The 23,231-nt window shown below is 39.1% G+C and overlaps 1 protein-coding gene across 1 annotated transcript in view; it reads left to right on the top strand.

Annotated features, from left to right (window-relative positions):
• FTSH12 (FTSH protease 12) overlaps positions 1-23,231 on the top strand; it is a 138,370-nt gene that overhangs the window by 52,058 nt on the left and 63,081 nt on the right. The window contains exons 10-11 of the mRNA XM_010262291.3: positions 7,757-7,973; positions 21,041-21,112. Coding sequence (XP_010260593.1) covers positions 7,757-7,973; positions 21,041-21,112 — 289 coding nt within the window. The remainder of the gene's footprint in view (positions 1-7,756; positions 7,974-21,040; positions 21,113-23,231) is intronic.

Below are 23,231 nucleotides of genomic sequence, written 5' to 3'. Positions count from 1 at the left end.
TTTCTATATGTTTGTGCATCTTTCTGACTCTCCCACTCAATTGTTTCAAGATGGTCAATTTCATGCCACAGGGATTTTAAGGTTGAAAAGTAAACAGAGACCTGCTTCTCTCCTTGCCTTAGATTTTTAACCTCACATTTTAGCTCATAAGCCCTAGCAACTTTAAGGGGCCGAGAGTAGATTTCCTTTATAACATCCCATATTTCCTTAGCTGTTTTGGCCCACAAGTAGTTTCGGCTGATGTGTGGCTGCATAGAGTTGTATAGCCATGTCATCACCAAAAATTTCTCTTGGTCCCACCTAGCATAAGTAGGGTCCTCCTTGGACAGCTGCTAAAGCCTTCTTGCAACCTCCAAGAATCAGCCGAAGTAAGGATCTTTCTGAACTTTCAGCCCTAAACAATTCTCATGTGGTTGGCTGAATTAAATCCACATGAGAATCCCTAGATCTAAGGCTCTGATACCAACTTGAAAGAAGAAGAAGAAGAACTGTTTACTGTATTAGAGAAGTAATACAGGTTCGAAGAGAAGAAAAAGAGAGAGAGAGAGAGAGAGAAGAGTGAAGAGAGGAGAAAAGGAAGAAGGAGTTCGGTGGTTAATGATCTGCCATCCCATATACTTCTTTATTTATAGCTTTAGGTTCCTTACAAGAATAGGAAATAAACAAAATTAGAAACAATAAGGCCTGTCGGCCCAACTTAAAAGAAATTAGAAACTTCTAATAAAAGAAACTTGAAACTACTAATAAAAGAAATTAGAAACTACTAACAAAAGAAATTAGAAACAACTTGGTGTGGGTATGAAATCACACCCACTAGAGCTTGAGTGTGGGTATGGAACCCCACACTCATGGCTAACCAACTATTTCTTCAGACTCGATCTTTTTTTTTTTTTTTTCTTTTGATAAGTGGTGGTAAGATGGTTGTATTGATAACAAACCATAAAAGAGGGTGAGTAGTCCTCTGCCATGTACAAAGAGTGTGCTTATAAATACTTTAAGCATAAAGTATAAATGCTTTGAAACTTTAAGCATAAACCAACTATTACTATAGAAATCAAACCCTATCATTGGATCCGCAAAAAAATTATGAAATGACACAAATACCTCTGATAGCGAGTCAAACCCAAATCTTGAGTACCATTATTATGTCATATCAGGATTGTTGTAAGATCTTCCTTCTAGAATAAATCTTCAAGGGTGTAAATTGATCTCTGTTGGAATGTTAACATTATTTATTATGTTTGTATTCTGCTGAGTTAGGGTCCGTTTGGACAAATTAAAGCAGTTTTTTCTTTTGTTTTTATGGTGTAACTTAAGTGGGGGCATAAGGGTCCTTTCCCTTCTAATTATGGTCGCCCTATATATATTAATATAAGCTGGCGCCGCCGACTGTAGCGGCACTGTAGCAGACTCCAAATGTCTCTCTTCTCTTCTCTCCTCTCCTCTCTTCTCTCCTCTCTTCCTCTTCTCTTTTCCTACCTCTCTTCTCCTCTGTTTGGCTATTAATATGGTATTAGAGCGGTTCTGCTAGGCCTGTGAGTCGATCGAACAAGCTTCAACCTGCTGTCTTCTTCAACTAAGATAAAAAAATTGCAAACCTACGACTGGTACAGATTTTTTTAGTGTTTTTTTCCTTTTCCTTGGTCGTGTACTAAGAAGAAACTATATGACTCCAGATTGCTGAATGTTTTCTGAGAAGCTGTGAGGTTCAAACCTCTTTTTTTTATGGATCGTGTGATCCCATGTCTGAGAATTCAGATCTGTAGGTCATGGATGACCTGATCTTTTAACCCTTTTGGAGTAACCATACTGGTTTATGACCCCTCCTAGCAGTCGATGTGTTTGGGGTGTCTGGAAGTTGGTGGAGTGTGACTGCTAGGTCATATCAGCTCTGAGATCATCCTAATCTTGCCTTTTTTGGACAATCTAGGTTGCTTTGTGGTCAGATTTTGTTCAGATTGTAGTGTGTGCATGTGGGCTTCATCTTTGGTGTTTCTAGGACTGTTTGTTTGGTGATAGGAGGGATCATAAGGTGTGTGTAAGGTCTAAAAGGTGTTTGAATCATGTCCTCTGAGAATTCTGCAACTTCAGGAATTTCAGGAGGTCAAAATGGAATGAGTGGGGGGATGGATATGAGTTTCCCCATGGCTGTCATCCCCTTTGATGGACTAAACTATCTTGAATGGTCTAGGGGAGTTAAACTTTATATTACTGCTAGAGGAAAAATTGGGTATATTAATGGTAAAATCAAGGAACCAAAGATTGGTAGTGCTGAACATGACAAATGGGACCAAGAAAATAGCATGGTGATGTCATGGCTCTTGGTTTCCTTGCTGCCACAAGTAAGGAAGACCTTTATGTGGGCTGAAACAGCTTGTGAAATATGGGAACAAGCAAAGTCTACCTATTTAGAACAGAGACACTATGCAAAGATATATCAATTACAAGCAGAATCCTCCACTTGCAAGCAAGGTGAGAGGAGTCTCTCAGTGTACTATTCAGACGACATCAATTTGGAAGGAACTGGATCATTATCAAAATATGAATTGGAAGTGTGATGAGGATGCAAAGGCCTACAAATCACTTGTTTCCTAGCAACGGGTATTTGCCTTTCTTTTGGGGCTGAATCCTACATATGAATCCATGAGGGTACAAATCTTAGGAAGTAAGAACCTACCTTCAGTCCAAGAAGTTTATGCCCTAGTTCAGTCTGAAGAGAGTAGAAGAAGTGTGATGAATTGCACAGAAGGGGAACCGATTGCGCTGTCCGAGGGGGTACAAGTTCAAATGTTGGAAGTTCTTTTAAAAAGGGAGATTCACAGAAGAGAGTGGATGACAAAGACAAACTTTGGTGCACTCACTGCCAAAAGTCCAGGCACATTAGAGACACATGTTGGGATCTTCATGGCAAGCCGAAATGGGCTAAGAAATTGAGTAAGAAGTCTGATGCGAGTAAGAAGCCAACCCAGTAGAGTCAAAATATATATAACTCATCAAATGTGGCATCTCAAGAGACTAGTCCCATGGTACCCCAAGAGCGACACTCTGGTTCTGACCCCAAGGAAGAGATCATCAACTCCTTTCGTGACCACTTGGAATTATATGGTAGGACACTTCGCCAAATGAATTTTGGCCCTACTCCTTCCTCCTTTGTGTCTACATCAGGTAACACTGCCACTGCCTTCCGTGTGTCATCTCATACATCTGATTCCCCTTGGATAATCGACTCTGGAGCCTCAAACCACATGACTGGTAAGTTAAATTTATTTCAGGCATATAACCTCCTTTCTGGGAGAGATAAGGTGAGACTGGCTGATGGGTCTTATTCCACCATAGCTGGTCAAGGAACCATCTCCCTTCCTCTTGGTCTTGCTCTCTCTAATGTGTTTCATGTTCCTAAATTACCTATCAATTTACTTTCCATTAGTAGTATTACTCATTCCTTTAATTGTTCAGTGACCTTCTTTCCTTCGTGTGTATTTCATGCCTACTTGTGGCATAATCGTCTTGGTCACCTTTCGTTTGAGTCTTTAAAACTTATGTTTTTCGAGTTGTTTAAGACTTTGTTAGTTAGTAAATTGCAGTGTCATACATGCCAATTGAGCAAACATTGTAGAAATTCCTTTCCTTTAAGAAATAAAAAATCTTAATTTCCTTTTCATATTGTCTATTTTGATGTTTGGGGCCCTATTTCTCTACCTACTGAGACTGGATATAAATATTTCATTACTTTGATCGATGACTACTCTAGATATACTTGGGTGTATCCTATGCCATCTAGAGTTGAAGTGCCAAAAATTGTGAAAAACTTTTAACGAATGGTTTTCACTCAATTTCAAACTGAAATTCACATTTTCTAGTTGGACAATGCAAAATTGTACTTCCATAGTGATCTCACGGAGTTCTTTGCTTCGTGTGGATCTCTTCATCGAAGCTCTTGTGCCAGGACACCTCAACAAAACGGTGCTGCTGAAAGGAAAAATCGTCATCTACTTGAGGTAGCTCGTGGTTTATTACTTCATATGAATGTTCCGAAACGTTTTTGGATGGATGTTGTTATGTGTGCTGCATATATCATCAATCGTATGCCATCTCGGTTACTAAAGTATAAGGCCCCACATTAACTCTTGTTTCCTACAGCTCCGTTGTCTCCCATTCCAATGTGTGTCTTTGGGTGTCGTTGCTTCGTTCATGACTTTTCTCCTATTCGCTGTAAACTCGACCCCCGTGCCACTCCTTGTGTTTTTCTTGGTTATCCGTTATCTCAAAAGAGTTACCGCTGCAATGATCCTTCTTCACGCAAGTACTATGTCTCCATGGATGTATCGTTCTTTGAGAGTCAACCCTTCTTCTCGGTTTCTACTTAGGGGAAGTGGAGGGTTAAGGAGAAACACACTCAGGTTCAATTACCTCCTCTTCCTAACCCTTCTCCATTTCGGGTCTTTCTTCGCCGCCATAAGAGCCAACAGAGTTCAAGAGCCGTGGAACCTGAAACTATGCAACCAATATCATCGGATTCTCCAGAGGTAGATCCTCCTCATCAGCCAGGTACACTTGTTCCCATTGATATGCCTGAATCTCTTAACATTGATCCTCCTGTTGTTAATGATCTTGATGTTCCTTTTGCTAAGAGAAAGGGTGTTAGGTCTTGTACTACTAATCATCCTATCTCTCACTTTGTGTCCTATGATCATATTTCACCTTCATACTGTGCATTCCTTTCCTCTATTGACAGTGTCTCTGTTCCTAAGAATGTGGCAGAAGCTTTATCCAAACCTGAATGGACAGATGCAATGAAGGAAGAGATTAATGCCTTACACAAAAATGGCACTTGGGAGTTAGTGGATCTTTCTGAAGGGAAGGAATCAGTGGGTTGCAAGTGGGTATTCACAGTAAAGCATAGAGCTGATGGTTCAGTAGAAAGATATAAAGCTAGACTGGTGGCCAAAGGATTTACACAAGTGTATGGAGTAGACTATGCAGAGACCTTTGCTCCAGTAGCCAAGATGAATTCAATTAGAATCCTCCTCTCACTGGCAGCTAACCTTGATTGGGAACTTCATCAGTTGGATATCAAGAATGCATTCTTGAATGGTGACCTAGTGGAAGAAGTTTACATGACTCAACCTCCAGGTTTCTGTGCCAAAGGTAGTGAGGAGAAGGTGTGCAAGTTAAAAAAATCTTTATATGGGTTGAAGCAATCACCTCGGGCCTGGTTTAGTAGGTTTCAGTTAGCAGTGCAATAGATGGGATTCAGACATTGCTAGTCAGATCATACTTTATTTGTGAAAAAAGGTGGAGGGAAAATTGCTGCTTTAATTGTCTATATTGATGACATAGTAATCGCAGGAGACTGGAAGACTAAAATATAGAAGCTAAAGAAATTCCTAGCCACTCAATTTGAGGTGAAAGATCTAGGCCCCTTACGTTATTTTCTTGGAATTGAAGTTGCCCACTCAAAAAGGGGCATCTTTATTTCCCAAAGAAAATATGTACTAGATCTATTAGAGGATACAGGCAAGTTGGGAGTGAAACCAATTGATTCACCCATTGAACCCAACCATCAGCTAGGAGGCAGTCAGGGGGAGTGTTTAAAGATGCAAAGAAGTTCCAAAGACTTGTAAGGAGACTCTAATATTTGTCTATGGCCATACCTGATATTGCCTATGCAGTGGGTGTTCTTAGTCAATTCATGCATAATCCCAGGACAACTCACTTTGAATCTGTAGAAAGAATCCTTAAATACCTCAAGTTCTCAGGAGCTGGTTTGCTTTTCTAGAAACATGGGCATTTGAAAGTGGAGGTGTATACAAATGCTGATTGGGCAGGGGCAATCGATGACAGAAAATCTACCAGTGGGTATTGTACCTTTGTGGGAGGAAACCTAGTCACTTGGAGAAGTAAGAAGCAAAGTGTGGTGGCTAGATCCAGTGCTGAGGCAGAATATAGAGCCATGTCTCATGGAGTTGTTGAAATGATGTGGACAAAAAATTTGTTAGGGGAGTTGGGTTTTGCAGTTAACAAACCTATGTCACTCTACTGTGACAACAAGGCTGCTATCAACATTGCTGCTAACACAGTCTTCCATGATAGAACAAAACATATTGAAGTGGACAAGCATTTATTAGAGAAAAACTTGTGAGCGGAGAAGTGTGCTCTCCTTATGTTAGTTCAGAGGAACAACTTGCAGACATCTTCACCAAGGGCCTTCAACACATGCGGCATAATAATTTGTGTGACAAGTTGGGCATTATTGACATCCATGTCCCAACTTGAGGGGGAGTGTTGGAATGTTAATTTTATTTGTTATGTTTGTATTCTGCTGAGTTAGGGTCCATTTGGACAAATTAAATCAGTTTTTTCTTTTGTTTTTTATGCTGTAACTTAAGTAGGGGCATAAGGGTCCTTTCCCTTCTAATTATGGTCGCCCTATATATATTAATATAAGCTGGCGCCACCAGCACTGTAGCAGACTCCAAATCTCTCTCTTCTTTTCTCTTCCTCTTCCCTTTTCCTACCTTTCTTCTCCTCTGTTCGGCTGTTAATAATCTACTAATAAAGTGGGATATTGTGTCCAGAAGCAAGGTTGAGGGGGTCTAGGTTTGGGTAGAGTTGTCTAGGTTTTGGTCTCCAAGCTCCCCTGCAGAAAAAAATTTCTTCCTCTCCAGTTTTGTGTGGAACTAAGAAAGCAAAATTGGTTTGGTTGTGTAATGCCTTTGCAGTCTGTTGGGAACTTTGGAAAGAAAGGAACAAAAGAATTTCTGAAGACAAATCAAGAAGTAAAGAAGTGATTTCTTCAGTTATAGGGAAGAGAATCTTGGATCGGATATTGATTCTTCCAGAATTTTCAGATCTCTCAACAGCTTCTTTTGGGGCTTGGTCTTCATTGGAATTAGACGTGGGGGTTTGATGTATTGTTCTCTCTCTCTCTCTCTCTCTCTCTCTCTCTCTCCTGTTCTTTGACTTCTTTCATTGGTGATTCTCATCACCCTTTGGATTGTACTCCCTTTATCTTTTAATGAATTTTATTTTTATTTACTTACAAAAAAAACTCCTCATTGTTGGGCAAGGCACTGCAGCGTTTCCCTGTCGATACAGGCAAATTATGACATGATGTGATTAAAAGCATAGTGGCTGTGCAGAAGACCTTTATTGAATAGTGAAGTGGAAGAGTGTATTTTGCTGTTAAGCAGGTAGAGAAGTTGAAGATCTCAAGCTACTGAAAGGGATGAACATTGGTGGAAGGAATGCAAATGCAGGAGATTCACAATGGAATCATATCTTTTGGCTTTAACTAAAAATCCAGTTGGAGTCTGTCTCTTTAAAAGGAATTTGGGGTGTTCCTATTCCTCCAAGGCTACATGTGCTTTGATGATGAGGAGAATGTGAGTCATTTGTTCATATCCTATAGGGCGACTGATTTTATTTGTTGTTTCTTTTCTTCTCCCTTTGGATTAAGGTGTTTCTAGCCAAGGATTCCAGGTGATTTTATTTGGAAGAAATAGTCTTTTTTGCTTGTTATCCATATTGAAAAACTGAATGTTTTGTGGCTTGATTTTATGTGGTAGTTGGTAATTAGATGAACTTAAATGCAAGGGACCTAGATAGACTCTTTTTCCTTGACTTATTTGTTTCCTTGTTCTGATTTCAAGAAAAATGAACCATAGGCACAACATTTTCATTTATGCTTTGTTTTCAAATTAAAACATCATTTTATTGTCATATATTCTCATGGTCGAAGAATTGTTTTGTACAGTAAAGAGAAAACTGGCATAGATCGATTTTCACTACGACAAGCTGTAATTTTTCTCTGTGCAACAAATAGACCAGATGAACTAGACCTGGAGTTTGTCCGTCCTGGGCGTATTGATCGTCGTCTATATATTGGTTTACCTGATGCCAAGCAGCGGGTGCAAATTTTTGGTGTACATAGTGCTGGAAAACAATTTTCTGAGGATGTGGACTTTGGGAAGGTTAGTTATGGTTGTTGTTTTACAATTTAAATTTAGCCTCAGTAATGTGCTTGTCAAGAATGTGATTCTAATTTTTGGTGTCATTTATTTTAGGGGCCTGATTTGGTTCATTCTGTTTTTTTATCCTAGTGAATAGACAATATCTATGTTTATAATCACAAAATCCAAAAAGACAATTCTTTTTTTTTGTCATTTCAAATATATACTTCCTAAGGATTAGGGATGTGCCCCATCATAAAGAAATAGTTGTTCCTGAATCACCCCTTATTTTAACTTAGTTCAACTAAGCAAAGCCTCATCTCAACTATGCATGGTCCACCACACGAGTTCTTCATCATTTCACCTTATCATTCTATCAATGGCTATAACCTGGTTAAGCAATGGACCCTCGACTCATTTAGCACTATCACAACTGATGTTCTTTTTGGCCTTCCTCTTTAGACCCTTTAACATTCATTAGATTACTTTCACTGGTACAGTAGGTGGTCTTTCATTTACATGTTGAAACTATGAACTATCTTATTCTGTTTTCCTCATTTTCTCTCTTATTGGGGCCACTCCTAAGTTCCCACAGTGTGCACATTTAAAATCCTGTCCTTTCTAGTCTTTTCACCTATCCATCTAAGCATCTTCATCTTCAGAACACTCAACTTAGCTCAGCTTTAATCCCAACTATCTGGAGTCAGCTATAGAAATCTTGTCCCTCCATTTTGTTCTATCAATAACCATGTTTTCTGTCAAGTTGTCTTTAAATCATTTTGTACTGCTTTAGACCAAATTTCTTTGGTCTTTCTCTTGTTCTTTTACAGCCTTTTCCTTCCACCATTTTATTCCTCCTTGGTGCAGTCATTTTTCATATATGTACTTGATCATACTATCTCAGTTGGCTTCCCTGGTCTTGTCACTAATTGGAACTATTCCTTAGTCATCTCTAATGCACTCATTTATGATTCTGTCCTTTCTAGAGTAGTCAAGTCTAATTGGTGCTGCTAGTTGGTTGAAGCAAAGATACAATGGGAGATTGGAGTAAATCAGTGATGGTTGAAGCAAAGAATTTTTTGTTCAAAGAGCTAAGATACAATGGGAGATTGGCCTTGAAGATTTTCTTTTTGATCAGCAGCAGAAATTATTTTATTAGATTTAAAGAAAGCTGTAGCAGTACAATATGATGACAAGGATGTCATCCCCAAGAGCTTATCAAGTTACAGTTACAAAGAAATCCTATAAAGGATTATAAGTTCCCAGCACCCCAAAATACATCAGATTACAATTTAGCCCAAAACAAGCCATCTCTATCAGCTCCTTGCTTTGTCAATACATCTGCCATTCCATTTGCATATCTTATCCACCCAAAAGTGGAATTGGATCTCTTTGCCAAGGTGTCGATCTCCCTAAAAGCATGTCTGTATTTCCCTTGCTCCAAATTGTACAGCAAGCCTTAATCCATGTAAGAGAGTCATCTTTTCAGCTTGTACTGAATCTCCAAAGCCAATTGGTCCTGAAAATAATGCCATGACTACTCCTTTGTGGTTTCTAAAAACACCTATTCCTGCCCTTCCTGGATTACCCGATGAGCTACCATCAAGGTTAAGCTTCAGTTTGTTAAAAGATGGAGGTTCCCAAACTATTCTTACACTTTTTGCAGGTCTAACTGTTTGTGCCACTTAAGTCCAGGATCTTATTATGTCATTTGTTGAGAATTCTCAAAAGAGATTCAAAGTTTTTACCCAATGTGCTGTTCTTACTGTTACGGCTTCAAACAGTTCCTCCTTTGATTTGCTCATCTCATTAAAGATTCTCAGATTTCTTTCTTCCCATACAGTCTAGATCAGCACTGCTCTTGCTGTCCTCCACATAACTCTTTCTCTCTTCTTCTGTTACCTTAAGAAACTGAAATTGAATAGGCCTACTGCATCTTGTGGCAGATCCCATTTGCAACCAAAGTGAGAACAAATGTATTTCCATATACAAGACACAAAAGGGAAGGTAACAAGTAAATGAGAAAGGGTTTCATCACTTTTCTTGCAAGGGATAAACACATGTTGAGAAAGGCATTTGTTTGGCTTTCTTTTCTGTAGCAAGTCATAGGTGTTGATCTTCCCAATGAGCACTTCCCAACACAAAGCTTGTACTTTAGGAGGAATAGGTTTGCACCAGATTTCTTTAACCGGGAAATTTTCCCCCAAAGCCTTTGACAAGACAAGATGGTTAAAGAAGGGAGCACAAGAGAAAAGGCCATCAGGTGAAAGGAACCAAATTCTTTTATCTGGATAGTTAGGGTCCAAGAAAACATTTTCTAGCTTTGACAGTAAGAGGTCAAGGGAATCGAGTTTAGAATCTCTCAGACCTCTCCTAAACTCAAAATCCCAATTTATACCAAGTTCTGATGGTAAACCAAATTTTGAGATGGGTTCAGCCTTGTAATTAGATAAAGAAAAAAGTAAGGGAAATTGCTGTTTCAGTGGTAGATCCCCAACCCAAAGATCTTCCCAAAATAGGACCCTCTCCCCATTGCCCACATCAAACCGAAACTGAGGAAGGTTGGTAATACCTCTATTATTGATTCCCAGCCATTTTCTGCCATACCGTGAATGCTTCCAATGACCTTATGCCCATAGTTTTCAAGGCGCCAAGGCGAGGCTAGGCAACAAGGGGGTGCCTAGTCGCCTAGGCGATGGATTTTTTTTACGTGAAAAATACATATCCTAGGTAGTTCCCTAGGTTCCATAACCATCTTTCCTTAATAACTATCCATAATTTTCATAAGAAAATTATAAAATTCATGTTTATGTCTAGAAAATCAACATATTTATGAGAAGAAAAAGAATAAAGAAAAGAAAATTCAAAAAATATGGGGACTGAACCCCTATTTTTGTTATATGAAAAGAAGAAAAGAAAAGGTGGAAGAAGAAGAAGAAATGTGTTGATTAGACAAAACTTTAAGTTTTTCCCTTGCTTATTGGTTCAAATTCTGAAGTCTTTGATGGTTCAATACAGCAGTTAGCAATGTTTGTGTTGATTAAACCCTAACAAATAAGAAAATAATAAAAAGAAATTAGTTTGTAAACACAAAAAATGAATATTTCTGTTTAATAATGTCTATTTTATAATTATAATCTCAAAAAAGTAACAATATAAAAGTATTTTATAAGACACTATACAAAACTGCTAGGCGACTGGGCGAGGCGAGCCTCCAAGGGTGCCTTGTCGCCTAGGCGTCGCCTTGACAACTATGTTTGTGCCACAATCTATCCTCTTTCTAAAGGAAACCTCCAGAACCATTTTCCTAGTAGAGTTGTATTTCTCTTTGTTAGATTCCCTGTTCAAGTCCTCCCAATTCTTTAGGTTTGCATACTTGTTCCCATTTTATAAGATGATGCCTTCTTTCATCCCCTGGTTCCCACAAGCACTCTCTCATAATTTTTTCCTAGTTCTTTGCAATCTTGATCGTTGAAGATTAGGGAAGCAAATCTAAAGTTGGTGCTGCTAGTTGGTACCAAATCTCTAAAATGGTTTGGAAGTTTTCTAGAAGTCGGCTCCTCCAAAAGGAAGAAAGATCTGCAAAGAATGTTGGAGGGACAATGGAAGTATGTTGTGAAAACAAGAAGAATCAAAAAAGGACAATTCATCACTTTACAAGAGTTTATTGACATGGGAAGGATGCAGATGGTTTGTTTTCGAGAAGGTAAGAATGTTCAGGGCTGGAAGTTGACTTATGAAACAGTGCAAGAGATTCTGAACTTATGGCTAGAGGACCCACAACAGGCAAGAGTCTGTGAAAAGAAGCTGGAGATGTTCCCAGTGGCGAGGTTCAGGATCAGATTTAGGGTGGATTTTTGGTTATGAAACAGAATGGTAACTGCAAAATAATGGTGAATTTTGGAAAGGAGGAATGGACTAACGAGCTAATGGTCAAAGCTACAAAAGTTGTTTCGGACCGGAAGAAACTACTTGACATCTTAATTAAGGAATTGAAGCTAAAAGGTATGGTCATTTTAACTCCTTCCGGAAAAAGAAAGTTTACTTGATATAGTGGAGGAGAAAGGTGAAGTTGTAGCGCTAAGCTTCCGCACTGAGTTTGGGGCTCTCACTGCTCTGCAATGAGTGTGATCATTCGGACAACAAATCTCACCCTAAGATAAATGGCCAATTTGGGGGTTGAGGGCAAAAACACACCTGCCAACAAAACTCTACTAGACAAATAAAGAAACTAAACAAAGAAAGGAGAAATCTATCCCAGACAACCATTCCCCACCTTTCAACCCATCAAGCTTGAATTCATGCTTCTCGCCTTCTTATCCCTTCTGCTTTTAATGTGCACCTAGCTGCCTTGGTGACATTGTTGTCAACTCAGGTCTTAGGATGTCTTCTTTCTACACCTCCTTTCAACACTCCCTTACTCCCTTTCATTCCTTTCCTCTAAAGTCTCTTTCCTTTTTCTATTCCTTGCTTCATCCTCTTCCGAGCATTGAACAACAGCCTTTTTTGTGCTGTTCTTAGCAAACAGAAAAGGCCTAAAAATTTTGCCATCTGGATCTCGTGAGGAACTACACTCTCCACAGGGAATGATTTGCTAGGTTGGTGCACTCTGTTTAGCTGAACCTCCTCCCCCTCTCCAAACATTCACTCTCCACATCTTTAATTCTTTGTAACTCTCATAATTTTGATAATACTAACTTAATATAAGAAACCAGAAATTAATGAAAAGTCATAATTTTATTATAAATAGGACTTACGAGAATGATTGTAAATAGTAAGCCTGAAGGTTACTATAAGTAGTATTTATAAAAAAGGTTACTTTAAGTAGTAAATTTCTATAAGTAGTATTTGTGTATCTCAATCAAAGGGATGGAAACTGAAATGAAGAACCTGCTGATTGCAATTGAACAAAGGGAAATTTGGAGGAAAGAGGGAGGGCGAATGTGAGAACAAGGAAGAACTCCAAAGGACTCACAGGAAAGTTTTAAGATTTACCTGGGGTTTAAATGGCACTGAGGGCAGAGTGGAGGAAGGAAGGGGGAGGTAAGTAACAGATAAGCTGAAAAGTTTCCCAAATGAAGCTAATAACCTGGAATGTACATGGACTGTGTTTAGAAAGGAGAAGGGTTTTAATCATCAGAACAGTAAGAGTTTCAGACCTGGAATGTACATGGATGTTGCAATGGTACGAAATGTATGTGGAGATGGGAATGTGTGAAGATTCTTCAAGGCTGTGGATACTGCTGAGGGAATCTTGGTGATTTGAATACTGAATCAATTTAGGTCTCAGGCCATTTTGTGTAGAAATTTTCAATAACCAATAATTTTTTTGAAGATAAAATAAAAATTTAATTAAACAAAATGAAGATACAAGAAAGGTGATAGGCAATCACCAGAGAGTAAACAGCAAACCCAGGATACCAAGAGAAAATACCTCAAACCCCAACAAAAACCTTCCCAAACAACAGCAAAACCCTTGCAAACCAGAAAGGAATAAACAATGTAAATCAAAACAGCAACACTAAGACAAAACCCAGACCCTAAAAACCAAAATTGACATCCACAGAAGACCCACCCCTATCACCCAACCCGCACAAAGGACTCCCAATCAAAAACTCTTCTTATCAGCTTTTTGAGAACATTCTTCTAGTTGCCTTCTATCTGATCTTTTGGGTTTTTTGACGAGCTTTTTAGGCCCAATGCCAAATAAGCCTCCTTTTATCCACGCAAAGACCTTTGATAGCCACATTGGAGAATGCCTTCAAAAGCATTATTACGGGGGTATGTGAGCCTAATGATGATACAAGCAGAAAAATGCTTTAAGGGACTGGATGGGATCAGGTGCAGTTGGCAAATTCCATGGTTCAGGGGGAGATTTCAGCATTTCTTTCTATTTAGAGGAAAAGAAATGTGGCTCCAGAAGGACAGCAGTGATGAATGATTTTTCAGAATTCATTAGCACACATGGACTATTAAATGGGCATCAGGTCAATGCAATCAGAAATTTTCTGGCGAATGGGCATTGGATGGCGGACAAATCTATCCTCAAACAGAATAGTCAAAACTTCTATGAGGATCTCTTTAGGGAAAAATGGAGTAAAATACCCTTGCTGGATGGGTTGCAGTTCTTGACTATCTTGGATGGGCAGAGAGAAGAACTTGAAAAACCTTTTACAGAAGAATTGTGAAGGTATTTTCAAGTTTGGAAGGTTACAAAACTCCTTGGTATCATGGTTTCACAATGCTATTTTATAAATGAAGAAAACTGAAGAGAGGAGAGCTTGAGAGTTCAGCAATGAGGGTCTGAGAATGAGAGTTTCGAACCTACTCTCTCTCAGCACCCTAACATTCTTTTATTAAGATATATTTGAATAATTACAAGGAGGCCCTTAAGTGGGCAAGAATTTACAAAGAACTTAATATAGACAGGATGGGCCCAGAATAAGGCCCATTACAGAAAAGAAACATAAACAACAAGAAAGAATAAACAACCTATGGGCCATTGGCCCATCTTCTCTACACTCCCTCTCAAGCTGAGCATAGATGTCAATCATGCCAAGCTTGTTGGTATCATGCTGAAGTTTTGCCTTGGGAATGCCTTTGGTGAGAAAATCTGCCAACTGTCCTTCAGATGTGATGAAAGGAAGACACACTTCACCCGAAGAGATCCTTTCCCTAATGAAGTGTCGATCAACTTCAATATGCTTGGTTCTATCATGTTGCACTGGGTTGTGAGCAATGTTGATGGCAGCCTGATTATCACAGTACAACATCATTGGCTTGTCATATTCAACTCCAAGTTCTTCCATCAATGATTTTAGCCATAATAATTCAGAAACTCCATGTGCCATGGCCTTGTATTCTGCTTCAGCAGAGGACCGAGCAACAACCGATTGTTTCTTGCTTCTCCAAGAAACAACATTACCAGCCACCAAGCTGCAATACCCAGAAGTAGATCTTCTGTCATCAATGTTTCCGGCCCAGTCAGCATCGGTGTAGGCTTCAAGTTTCATATGACCATGCTTGGCAAACAAAATACCCTTTCCTGGGGAGCCCTTCAAATAACATAAGATTCTCTCTGCAGCTGCCATATGAGTGTCTCGGGGAGCATGCATGAATTGGCTAATGCAACTGACTGCATATGCAATATCTGGCCGAGTCATGCATAGGTACAAAAGTTTCCCAAGAAGTCTCTAAAGGATTCCTTTGTCTTCTAACAATGTCCCTTCTGAGGCTGAGAGTTTATGACTCATATCAATAGGAGTAGCAATTGGTCTAGCACCCATCTTTCTAGTTTTCGAGAGCAAGTCAAGGACATACTTCCTTTGGGAGATAAGAATCCTATCCATGGATCGAGCCACTTCTATGCCAAGAAAGTTTCTCAATTCCCCCAAATCTTTAATCTCAAACTCTGTATGGAGAAAAGATTTTAGATCATGAATTCCTGAGGCATCATTACCAGTCACTACAATATCATCTACATACACAATGAGGTATACTGCCAGAGGTCTACTCCTCTTCACAAAAAGAGTATGATCGGACTGTGTTTGCACATAACCAAAGTTAACAAGTACTGTTCTAAATCTCTCAAACCATGCTCTAGGGGACTGTTTTAGTCCATAAAGAGATTTCTTCAGCCTGCATACCTTCCCTTTCATATCAGTTCCATACATCCCTGGAGGAAGAGACATATAAACATCCTGATGTAATTCACCATTCAGAAATGCATTCTTCACATCCAATTGATAAAGGGGCCAGTCAAAGTGAGCAGCTAAAGATAGAAGAACTCTAACAGATGTCATCTTGGCAATAGGTGCAAAGGTCTCTAAATAATCAATCCCATATGTTTGTGTATAGCCTTTCGCAACTAGCCTGGCCTTGTACCTTTCAACAGTTTAGTGACTTGGTTAAACTGCTTACAGACAACAAATTTGTATTTAGTTTAGGTACATGAAGGGCAGAAGGTAGGAACAAGGAATCCGTAGCTTTGATGGTTCCCTTACCAGAGATAGGGGCAAGTGAACCATCAGCTAAAGTGATTTTATCATGTCCAGGGAGCAAGTCATATGAAACAAATAGGGTAGAAAGATTGGTCATATGGTCAGAAGCACCTGAGTCAATAATCCAAGGGATCTTGAGATTACCTGAAGTGGTAGCATGATTGGTAGAAGCCCTTATACCTGAATGAGCAAATGCTAAAGCAGCAGAAGAATTGCTTGAAGGGTTGGAAGAAGAGGTCACATCACTCAGTTGACTGATCATCTTCCCAAACTTTTCATATTCTGCTCTCATGGCTGCCAACTGTGCAGAAGCAGACATTTCTTCACTATCTGGCTCGGCAGCTACATTTGCACTTTCTGATCTTTTACTATCATACTTTTTCTGAAATCAACTGGGAACAAGATTAGGATGTAGTTTCCAACACTTATCTTTGGTGTGCTTTGACTTCTTGCAGTACTCACATATAACTTCTTTTTTTCCTATGCCACCAGAAGTTCCAGCATTCCCTTTGGGTTTAATCCCCATATTGGCAAAGTGATCATTCATATCAGCCCCTTGAACCTGAACAACCCTTCTGCTCTCTTCACTACTCACCAATGCATAAGCTTGTGACAAAGAGATACACTCCTTGGAAAGAATATTCTGTTTTGTGATATCATATTCTCGGTTTAGTCCAGTTAAGAACTCAAATACCCTGTTCCTTTCAACCAATTTTCTGTAGGTCTCTGCATCATTGGTGGTGTCCCAAGGTACAACTTCTATTAGGTTAATCTTTTGCCATAAGGACTTCAGGGTTGAGAAATATACAGCAAGAGGTTTCTCCCCTTGTCTTAAATTCTTTACATCACTTCTCAATTTATATGCCCGGGCCACATTGAGTTTTTGTGAATAGGTTTCCGCAACACTGTCCCAAATTTCTTTTGCTGAATTCATCCATAGGTAGTGTTGGCTGATTTGCGGCTGCATTGAGTTCACAAGCCACCCAATGACAGTGTAATTTTCTTGCATCCACTTCTCGTAGGATGGATCATCTTCTGGGGGAGCCTTCTTACTCCCGGAAATGAATCCCCACTTTCCTCTACTACAAACATGAATCTTTACTGATTGTGACCATGCCAGATAATTAGTTCCATCTAGTTTAACTGTGGTCATAGTCAATAAGGAATCATTTGGAGTTCCCTGAACCAGTCCATATTCAGCACCACTTTTGTTTTCAAACTCTGAGGAGTACATCATGTAAACACTCTAAACAGAGTTCAGCCGACCACAAGAAGACAATATACTGAGTTCAGCCTTCAAGAAGTAATCAGAAACTCCTAGGCGCTGTGCACTCAGCCGAAGTACCTTTTCAAAGCTGTGCACTCAGCCAAGAACAGTAAATACCAATTGGTATTGCTGAACAGGCCTTTTCACAAACACAGTGTGGGCAATAGAGACAGCCCCACTGTCAAGGAAGAGAAAAGACCCCAAAAAACAGTTCGTACAGCCCCTTAAAACAGCCAAAATATGCGTAACAATACACAGCCTTGTTACAAGGATGTTTCGGCAGGTTTTAACAGTCCAAGAAGAAGAGAACAACAGCCCAGAAATTTCTAGGTTAAACCAGATTTAATGCAGTCTAAGGTAGTACAGAACAGCTAGGGTTTTCGGACACTTCAACAGTCCAAACACAGTCGAAGATAATACAGAACAACTAGAAACTGAGCACAACTTACAGTTCGAGCTTCAATAGTCCAAACACAGTCGAGCTTCAAAAATAGAACCGAGCTGTTCCCCTTCTCCTTCCCCTTTTTTTCTCTGATTCTTCCTGGCCACCGAACCCCTTCCCCAAGAGATTCTAGTCTTGGGCTCGTCCACTGACCTCCAAGAATCAGGCAGTATGTGACTAAGCTTCCAGCCCTATGATATTCAGGTTCAGATATGCTCTGATACCATGAAGAAAACTGAAGAGAGGAGAGCTTGAGAGTTCAGCAATGAGGGTCTGAGAATGAGAGTTTCGAACCTACTCTCTCTCAGCACCCTAACATTCTTTTATTAAGATATATTTGAATAATTACAAGGAGGCCCTTAGGTGGGCAAGAATTTACAAAGAACTTAATATAGACAGGATGGGCCCAGATCAAGGCCCATTATAGAAAAGAAACATAAATAACAAGAAAGAATAAACAATCTATGGGCCATTCGGCCCATCTTCTCTACAATAAAAAATCATGGGATTTTGTAAAGAATGATATCATGAAATCACTGGAAGAGTTCCATCAGAATGCCTCTTTGGAATGGAACTTGATTGCTACAATGACCACTCTAATTCCAAAGGAGAGATGTGATGCAGTTAAAGGACTATAGATTGATTAGCCTAATAGGCAACTTCTATAAAGTACTAGCAAAGTTATTGGCTAATCGAATAAGAAAGGTCCTTGCTTCCATAATATCTTCCTCAAATGGGGCTTTTTTGCCAGACTGGTAGTTGTTGGATGGGGTTCTAATTGCAAATGAGGTTATACATTCAGGGCTGAAGAGTGGCAAAGAAGACCGTTATGTAAAGTAGACCTGGAGGTGTACAATCATGTGAGTTGGGATTTCCTGGACCACATATTGACCAGGTGCACTTTGGCAGAAAATGGAGGGATTGGATACGAGTATGTGCCAACTCTAAAATTCTCAGTCCTGTTAAATGGGGAATCAACTGATTTTTTTAGTAGCTCCAGAGAGTTCAGGCAAGGAGAGCCTCTATCACCATTCTTGTTCATTTGTGTGATGGAAGCTCTCTCTCATGATAAGGACAATGGTGGGTGGGGGTAATACAAGGTTTTGAGGTAAGAGAGCAATGTACAATGGTGATCTTATTACAATATGCTGATGACACACCATTCTTTCTTTTTGTTGAACCTGAACGGTTGTTGCATCTTAAAGGAGTGTTAATATGGTTTGAAGTGGTGTCTGGGTTGAAGGTGAATTTGAACAAAAGTGAGATCATTACAGTAGGCAATATGGAAAATATTGAAGAATTTGCAGGCATCCTTGGATGCAAAGTGGGAAAACTCCCTACCACATATTTGGGATTACCCTTGGGGAGCAAATGTTCAGCAAGAAAAACTTTATGGAAAAGAAAAACTGGCAGCTTGGAAGCATGGCTATCTTTCAGCTGGGGCAAAGAAAAACTTTATTGAAAAGCACCTTATCACAACTACTCATGTATTTCTCGTCTTTAGCTGGGGCAAAAAAAAACTTTATGGAAAAGCACCTTATCACAAACTACTCTTGTCTTTATTTCCAATATTAGCTGCAGGTGCAGACAAACTGGAAAAAGTCCAAAAGGATTTCCTTTGGAGAGGGTGACAAGAAGAGACAGGCTCACTTGGTACAGCGGGACCAACTCTGCCTGCCTGAAGCAATTGGGGGGGGGGGGGAGGTTAGGAATAAAGAAGTTGAAGGAGATAACTATTTTTCTGATTGCAAAATGGTTTGGAGATTCAGTACTCAGCCTCTGTTCCTTTGGAAATAGATTATCATGGTATTGATGAGGGTTCCTATGGCTGCTTCATCTGCAAAGCCATTGGGAAAATATCATAATAAATTCCTTCCAGGCATCTCTTTGAAGATGGGCAATGGTGAAAGAGTCAGCTTTTGGAGAGATGTATGGTGCAGTAATAAAGCTCTGATGGAGAGATTCCCCTCCCTATTCATACTAGCAGAAAACAGAGATGCTAGAGTGGTCAATGCCTATGAGACCCAAGATGGACTGGTGTCGTGGGTCCCTTCTCTAAGAAGGAACCCAAATGATTGGGAGATAAATCAGCTGGCTTCCCTACTCAGTTTGCTTAACAGAAATTATTGAAAGCCAGATCAGGTGGATGCTAGATACTGGAGGTAGGAACAATCAGGAAATTCCTTCAAAGAGGTCTCAGGATTCAAACTTCCCTCTCAAAGAGGTCTCATTACCTCGGATTCCTTCAAAGGTAGCTTTTCTGATGTGATCTGTAGTTCTAGACAGATGTCTCACAAGTCACAAGAAACAATCTACTTAGAAGGGGCATAACCATTCAATCTGATTCCTTTGTCTGTGTGAAGCTGACAGAGAAACCACAAAACATCTGTTCCTGCAATGTTCAATAGTAAGAGAAATATACTCTAACTTTTGCAGACTGTTTAATCTCTCCTGCTCTTTCTTGGAGGGGGTGGCGACCATTTGAGTGCCCAGAAATATTTAGAAAGATGTTCAGCAAAGGAAGGGAAATACTTAGAAAGATCCTGGGTATCATCCATTCTTGGTTGGCAGCAACAAATATTTTTAGAGATGTTCCACATCAAAACTAGCAGGAGATCTGCAGTTTATTTTGTATAGTGGCTCACTGTACCTGATCATATTTGTACATCTTTATGGCAGTTAAATCTATACAATACAATACTTTACATCTTTCTCAAAAAAAAAAAAATCTAGAAGATTGAAACCTCACTCTCTGATGAGTAAATGGAACTCAGCTTGGCTCCCCAGAGAGCACACCCCACACATTCCCCACATGGACATCTCTGCGTGCATTGGGAACATCTCCCATACTTGTCACGGGGAGGTTCTAATGCACGGTTGAGATGTGCTGTGGAGCGCACGTGAGGTCCATGTGAACCAACATGAACCAAACTTGACACAAAGGTCTACTACTGTGGACAACACAGCTAGTTGGGTCTATTGGTCAACCACTACTGTGGACAACACAAAAGAACAAGACAAAAAGAATCCCAATCATTTTTGGTGGTTTCATTTCTTGCTTCCATGTTTTCATCCACATTGTAACAATAGTTGCATGTTTTATTGTGATTGTTTCCATACAAGTGGAAGATACTGCACATCTCAATATATTTAAATTGACAGCTAGTGTTTCCAGTAGATTCTTTACTAAGAAAATTTTGCAAAAAATAACATTAGAAATTTATTTTATTTGTCATGTGTTAAAACTGGAAATGATCCATAATTCTTAGTCATATTTTGTTTTTTACTATCAAGGTCTCAGTATGTGCTAAAATTTTTCTTGATTAATGACAACTTTGACATTTTTTTTTTGCTTTTTTTTTACTTCTTAATTATACAGCTTGTTTTCCGTACTGTTGGTTATTCTGGGGCAGATATTCGAAATCTTGTTAATGAAGCAGGAATAATGTCTGTAAGTTTATCATTTCTGTATTCTTTAGTTTAGAATGTTTAGTCTCAAGAAATGCTTTCTCTATAGATCTCATGGGGGCACTAAGAGTTTGAAATATTGATTTTGATGTATGTCATCTTTGATGCATTTTTTTTTTCACGGATGCACTTGAAAGTACTTAGCCACACTGGTGGAGTTAAGGTGATAAAGAAAAGTGTGCTGACCAAACACACATGAACAAAATTCCTTTACTGCTTAAATGACTACAGGTAATGTATAGTACGTGTCGATACATGTTTGGTGAATGATAAAATAACCTGGAGTTGGTTATTTAAAATCAAAGAGCGTTTGAAAGAGTTATATCGAGTTAGAGAACTTAACCTTGTCTGTCATAAAACAAACCCTATTCTCTAAGTTTTTTCTTCTGGTCTTTTAATCAATAATTATAATTCTTTATTATCTTATGCAATTTTTAAATTAAAATAACAAATTTCCATCATTATGTTTCTAAAAAGTTCTTGTGTGTCCATGGAATCAATAGACTTGTTATGAATCTTGTGATATAATTAAATTGCCAAGCAAGGTAAACATTTGCTATGATTTTCCATTTATTCTCTATATTTGTTAATTTTTTGCGAATATTGCCTTATGTATCTAGGTTATAGACATGGTTGTCAAGGCAGTAAGCTCAACCTAGGTGTTAGGGAAACGCCTGGTTGTCAACTGACCTAGGCATTGCCTGTTTTTTTTTGTTATTTTTTATTTTTTGGCTTCATGGGGCTACACAAGGGGGAGGGGGTAGCCCATTCCTCAAACCCAAAGCAGGCAGGATTTGATCCCAAGTCTCTGCTAAAACCAGCCAGATACCTTCCAACCAACAAGTTGGCACCTTGCAGGTATGGCCTGGGTGTTGAGTTTGAAAAGTAAAAGACCTGAGTCTTAGATTAGGGGTATTTTGGCCTTACCATAAATGTTAAGAGGCACAAGATTAGGGGTATTTTGGTCTTTCCCTTTTTGTAAGTAAAAAATTTTTTTAAGAGAAAAAAATGAATACAAGGAATGTGATAAGAAATCACCCAAAAGGAGAAAAAAGAAAATAAACATCCCAACATACAACCCAAACTTTCCAAACCTTCTAGTAATCTCCAAAACAAACTCCAAAAGAACACACTAAACCAATGCAAAAGAAGACTAAACCCAACCAACCCAACACCTATGACACCAAACCCTAAGCAAATTATCAAGCCCTTACAACAAAAGACCACCAAGCTCCAACTTAACACCAATGAAAACTTGCCTATTAGTAGCTTAAACTGGAACCTCTTTACTCCTTTTAAAACCTCTTTTTGATTTCATCACCATTTTGTTAGGCATAACCCCAAATAAACCCCCTTTCAACCTAGCAAAAACTTTTGAAACCTGATGAATGATTCTTCTGCCTTCTGAGACATCTTACAGCTTTAGAAGGTTTCTCAAGATCCTTCATCTCCTTTGTACTGACGTTTATCCTTTCTAACGCTGAATAACATTCTTCGTAAAGAGTTATTTTGCAGTAACCTCTTCTCCCTCCCTGTCAACCTCCCTTGCAGCTCTGAAAGAGCTTAAACTATCTACAGAATCTTTTGCCCTAAAATTAGAACCCTCCACTTCACGAGCCACTAACTCTTCTTTATCTTTCTCCCAGATTTTCTCCTCCATATCTTTTTCTTTCAACTCATTAAAAATCTTTTTTCACAAATTCTTCCCCACCCAAGAAAAATAAACCCAAGGGTTTCTGACTTTGACCTCTGCATTTACAACAGTCTCTGAGTCAACAGTGCCATGAACTTGATAAGTTTCTTTTGGAAGTTAATCTTCAGCTCCTCCCTCATCTTCACTGTCTGCACTATCAACAAAAGGCCACATTCTAAAATTCTTTTTTTTTTTTTTTAATAAACTCGTGTAGAAGCACATTCCTGGCTTCCTTCTTAATCACCATTTACCAACAACCCACCTTCTTTATTGTCAGCAATCCCTCCCATCTCAACTCTATTTTGAACAACCTTAGCACCAGCTTCCACATTTGTAACAGGCTAACAGCAACTTCCACATTTCTATCAGAAAAAAAAAACAGCAACTTCTACATCAACTAATGCAGTAC

Source organism: Nelumbo nucifera, chromosome 7, assembly GCF_055504915.1.
Source record: "Nelumbo nucifera cultivar China Antique chromosome 7, China Antique-T2T, whole genome shotgun sequence".
NCBI classification, from domain to species: domain Eukaryota; kingdom Viridiplantae; phylum Streptophyta; class Magnoliopsida; order Proteales; family Nelumbonaceae; genus Nelumbo; species Nelumbo nucifera.
This window is presented reverse-complemented; position numbering and strand designations above follow the sequence as displayed.